General features: G+C 34.9%; 1 protein-coding gene across 1 annotated transcript; it reads right to left on the bottom strand.

The window, feature by feature from the left end:
• Positions 1-396: 396 nt before the first annotated feature.
• On the bottom strand, positions 397-1332 carry LOC120136541 (transcription factor MYB20-like). Its single transcript, XM_039152540.1, has 4 exons — positions 1139-1332; positions 925-1054; positions 520-833; positions 397-471 (listed from the first exon to the last, which is right to left on the bottom strand). Exons 1-4 carry the CDS (start codon positions 1269-1271, stop codon positions 422-424), a joined length of 627 nt encoding a protein of 208 aa, XP_039008471.1. The 5' UTR covers positions 1272-1332; the 3' UTR covers positions 397-421.
• Between the last annotated feature and the right edge of the window lie 3506 nt (positions 1333-4838).

Here is a 4838-nt window from a genome sequence, read left to right as displayed (position 1 = left end):
CTTAAAGAGTTTAATTGAAAATTAATCCATTAATTACTAAAAAAATTGAGTTATTCAAATCCTTTTTTATAATTCAAACTTTATTTATAATTTTTTTGAGTCGAATCGAATAAAAATAATTGACATTTTCAAATCAAGTCGAATTTTATTCACCTCTATCTAAAAACTTAAAAAAGACGACAAAATGTTAGAAGACATCCAAGAGGCATATGTCCAATTCTTCGATGAGTTTGAGTTTAATTAAACGTGTGAATTATTCGAATCAGATATTATAATTCTCAAATTCAACTAGTTCGGGATTCGAGATAACAATTTAACTAGACCTTGGAAACTTTCATAACGATGAAATTTACAGTTACAAAAGGAGACAAACTTATAGAACTCTTTGATCAATGGATGTGATTTTAGGGAAATTTGAAGTCTAATGAATAAAGCTGTCCCGTGAGAGAAATGAATCCACTCTATCAACCCATTGATTAATGGTGGAATTGGTTTCCCCAATTGAAGATTTGTTGGGTTCTTGGTTCAACCATGAGTCTAAATCAAAGCTATCACATAACATTTGGTAGTCGTTGAATAGATCATTCGTTTCTTCGAAATTCAATTTGATCTCCTCCGGTTTCTCATCGTCCTTTCTCGGAGAAACTCCGGTCACGCCCCGTCGGTCGTCATCGTCCGGCTTACTTGACGAATCCCCTTCGGTTTTCTTGATAGGCTTGTGTGTCACGGGGTTTAACCCTAGGAGCTTTAACTTCTTCTTGATCTTAGTATTCCAATGATTCTTGATCTCGTTATCGGTTCGGCCCGGAAAATACGACGCGATCTTCGACCACCTTGAAAACGATCATCTTCCGTGTTAGAATAGGCCGGCCGGCAGCAATATAAACCGGTCATGTCACGAATGATAAAGATATCGATGTTTACCTATTCCCGAGACACGAATGGAGTTGAATAATCTGATCCTCCTCGGATTCGGTAAACGCCTCTCTCTTAAGGTCTGGTCTCAGATAATTAATCCATCTTAATCTGCAACTTTTACCACATCGCAACAACCCTGCAACCAATGCCAACACCATTAAACGAAACTTGTAATAATCACAATAACATCCGTTATGCCATCATCCACACCAGAAGTTACCTGCAAGCTGGGGGACAGTTCGCCAGCAACGTATACCTTGGTTGAGTATAAAGTTCATCAACTTATGATCTTCCTCGATCGTCCACGGCCCGCGCTTTAAACCAACCTTATCGCAACATGGTTGCCGTCCCATTTTCCGATGAACTCAGAGGCGGAAAAGACAGTCACAAAGGTGGTTAAAAATGGCGAACTCTGATCTCTTACTTGAAGAGGATGAAAATGATGAGAATATATAACAAACAAAAAACGTGGGTGGTCTTCGTTGACAAATTAAACCCTAATTTTCATTGAGTTTTATTTCATTTAAATATAAATGAAAGAGAAAAATTCAAAGAGAGATTCCATGGGGATGAAGCTGGCCAGTTTTGTCGTTGGGGACAACTTCATCATCTGTAAGGGAGAGTTAAAAAGAGATCCTTTCGTTTCTTAAGTTGCCTGCTACAAGTTTGAGTTTTGTCCCTTGACAAATGAGTCAATGTGAACGAGTTACTGACAAAAAAATGGTTAAATTAATTTAATTTAGCTAGGAAGTGGTACAATAATCTCTTAGGCCATTCTCGGTTTTGAAATTGAACCGATTGGTCCCTCTAAAAAAATCATTGTTATCTAAAAGATAGCAATTAAAGACGGTTAAAGCTTGTGATCTAAATTTTATTTGGTCCATACCGAAAAGATTGCGAAGCGACCCATTTGGTGAAAAATAAATTAGAAGAAAAAAAATATGTTGTTGATGTAGAGACTCTCGAGCCGTAGCTCACTACTAATCTCGACGGGGTATGAGAACGAAGCTCATACAATATGGTACAATTTTATTCAACTACAGTTATTATGTTTGTATAACTATACTCCTGACTCAATAAGATATGCAGAGACGGACGCATGATATTATATTAAAAGGGGTGAATTTACAAAATTTTAAAGGAGATATAAACTTATATAATTTTTAGGGACAAAAACATATTTTCAATAGAAAATATAAAAATATATATAATTTATCCGATTTTAAAATTAAGGAAGACCTAATAAGTCAAAAAGACTTATTTTTACTCTCTTTTGAGGATTAACTTAAAGGTTAGCTCCATTCAACAGCTAATTGACAAAGTATCGAAGACTTAAACACTAATCATCTTACTTCTTATACAAGAAACTTCAAAGCTTATATATATATATATATATAAAGGAAATGATGGACTTGACTTGGTTTAATATTCCCTATAATAAATATAGTTCTCCATTTCAGCCTCTTGATCTTGTCATCAATGATTCCCTCCATGTAATCATTTCTTATATATATATATGGTATAATGTCAAAAATAATCCTCAAATTTATCAAAATGATCATTTTGGCCCATATTCTTTTTTAGCATTTTGGCCCTCAACTTTTTACTTTGAGACAAAAAGCTCCCTCTGTAGATGAAAATTATTAGATAATATACGATTAATGTTCCAAAATAGGAGAATTTTTAACCTAAAATGAAATGTTGAGGGTTAAAATGCCTGGAAAAAAAAAAGAATAAGGGATAATGTGATTATTTGATCAAATATTAGGGGCTTTTTTGCCTTAAAATAAAATGTTGAGGGCCAAATGCTTCAAAAAATAGAACATGAGACAAAATGACCATTTTAATAAACGTTGAGAACTAATTTTGATATTATGACTCTCTCTCTATATATATAAAGGTAAAGAAAGAACAGACGATAAGGAAAGTATATAAGGAACAGACAGGGACGTGAGGCCGGTGAAATGATAATAGAAGACAACATGGACACGAGAACTTTTTAAATTTTTAATAATTTATTTTCATTTAATTTTTAAGCAATGTCAAGAGTTTGAATTTTGACGTCAGGGAATGGAACAAATTTAATTAGGAGGATCGCCTTTTTTATAATATCCAATTTAGATTAATCGATAGATCTAATATCGATAATTATGCCAAAAAAATACATAAAAAATGGATTCGGTTTAATGGGAGTCCTCCTTAACACACAAGTAAAAATAAAATAAAATCGAAGGATTGTCATATCTTTAGGTTCATGCATATCCAAAGTTATGAATATTCCCTTTGATGCACAATAATTGATTTACAATTATTTTTTTATTTTGGGCTAAATGCTGGCTTTGTTGGGGTTTTACAAAACATTAAGCTTGAGTATCCTAACAATGATTGTTCTTTCTTTTGCTATTATAGTTGTTGATATTCGAATTTTTAAATCGAATTTGTGATAATGTAGAGAAATTCATGAAATATCTTCTTTTTGATAGTCAAATGGATTTTTAATAATTAGTGTTGTGGATTTAAAACAATTATCTGGTGAAGATCTTTTTATAAAATTCTTTTGAAGAGTAGAAAGTTCCCTCAACAAATAATTGTGTCGGTAAGATGTACGTGAGTTGTTAAAAAAGGTTTAGTTTTTTTTTTATTATTATTCATTTGCTCTATTACATGTCAAAAATAAGAGAAGGCACGGTCTACCCAAATGGCAAAAATTACGCTTTAAACCCTTTAGAGATTTAAAACTTATAAATATAATGGTAAGATTATATTTTTAACCCTAAAACGTAAAGAAAATCGAAATATTGTTAATATTTTATGATATAAGAATTGTAAAATAGGATTACATTAGGTTGGACTAAATTCAGATCTAAACATGAAAAAGATTATATCCTTAATGAATAATATCTATGAGACTCATCTAAACTCGATCAATCATCATCGACGATTACCTTGTGATCTTAAAGACAAAGGAGTCTGAAGACACTAGTTTTTTTCTCTCATTTGCTTATATTATTTATTATTATTATTATTATTATTATTATTATGTTATATTATTATTATTAAATAATAAATAATTTTATTTACATTTCAGGCCCAAACCTGAGGCCTGTTTTACAAATCCCGGAGCCCAAACATGGAGGCCCGATCAGGACAAAACCCAAACCCGATGGCCCAACAATGGCTCAGACCTAAATGGAAATCCTGAACCAATTTGGGGTTTCAGCTAGGGTTTCTCAACCCTATCCCAGCCGCCGCCGCTCCAAGCTTCCACGTCACAGCCGCCTCTCTAGCTTCCAAAAGGTCAACCGATGCTCCAATGCCAGGTGACCCAATCATCTGCTGCCAACGTTCTACGCTGCCACGCCGTTTTGTCGAAGACTCCAGAAATGCCACACAACCGCATATGTTGAAGATATTTGGTGAGTCACCACATAGTCCGGTGACTCACCGAGAAGCCCCTTTGTGACCAGTCCAAGATGAGCGTTGTGATGGTTTATAAAACCATCACCAAACCTGCAGAATAGGGAGGCGGCGAACAACCAACAGAGAGGAATCGGAGATAACAAAAATGGAGGCAACCAACGGACACGGGGAAACAGAGCAAGCAAGAATACGCACCAAACAGTACAAATAAGAGAGAAAATAAAAAAAAGAGAGAGAGATGAAGATAAACTTACTCTGATCATCGGAACCCCCCACAAACCACCGGAGAACCAAACCGTCGAAGGGAACAATCCTAGATTTACGACGTTTGGTAAGTTTTTAGGCCAAAATAACCTTAGATCGGGCTTTAGGGTAATCGGAGCTTTGATTTGGGGTAAATTGTAAATTTTTGGCCACCGTGACGGTGGTCGGCGGTGGTGGCCGGTGTCAGAGCGCGGCTGCCGACCGGTTCTCTCTCTCAGTTTGAGAGAGAGGCGAGA

Source organism: Hibiscus syriacus, unplaced genomic scaffold (assembly GCF_006381635.1).
Source record: "Hibiscus syriacus cultivar Baekdansim isolate YM2019G1 unplaced genomic scaffold, ASM638163v2 tig00110633_pilon, whole genome shotgun sequence".
In the NCBI taxonomy this organism is placed as follows: domain Eukaryota; kingdom Viridiplantae; phylum Streptophyta; class Magnoliopsida; order Malvales; family Malvaceae; genus Hibiscus; species Hibiscus syriacus.
This window is presented reverse-complemented; position numbering and strand designations above follow the sequence as displayed.

Bases quoted from the DNA above. Each gene is read 5' to 3' on its own strand.
- LOC120136541 (XM_039152540.1), bottom strand. From the start codon at position 1,271: ATGGGACGGCAACCATGTTGCGATAAGGTTGGTTTAAAGCGCGGGCCG. The intron at 834-924 runs GTAAACATCGAT...ATCGTTTTCAAG, and splicing joins CATTCGTGTCTCGGGAATAG to GTGGTCGAAGATCGCGTCGT. The intron at 472-519 runs AACCCAACAAAT...CCATTAATCAAT, and splicing joins AGACTCATGGTTGAACCAAG to GGGTTGATAGAGTGGATTCA.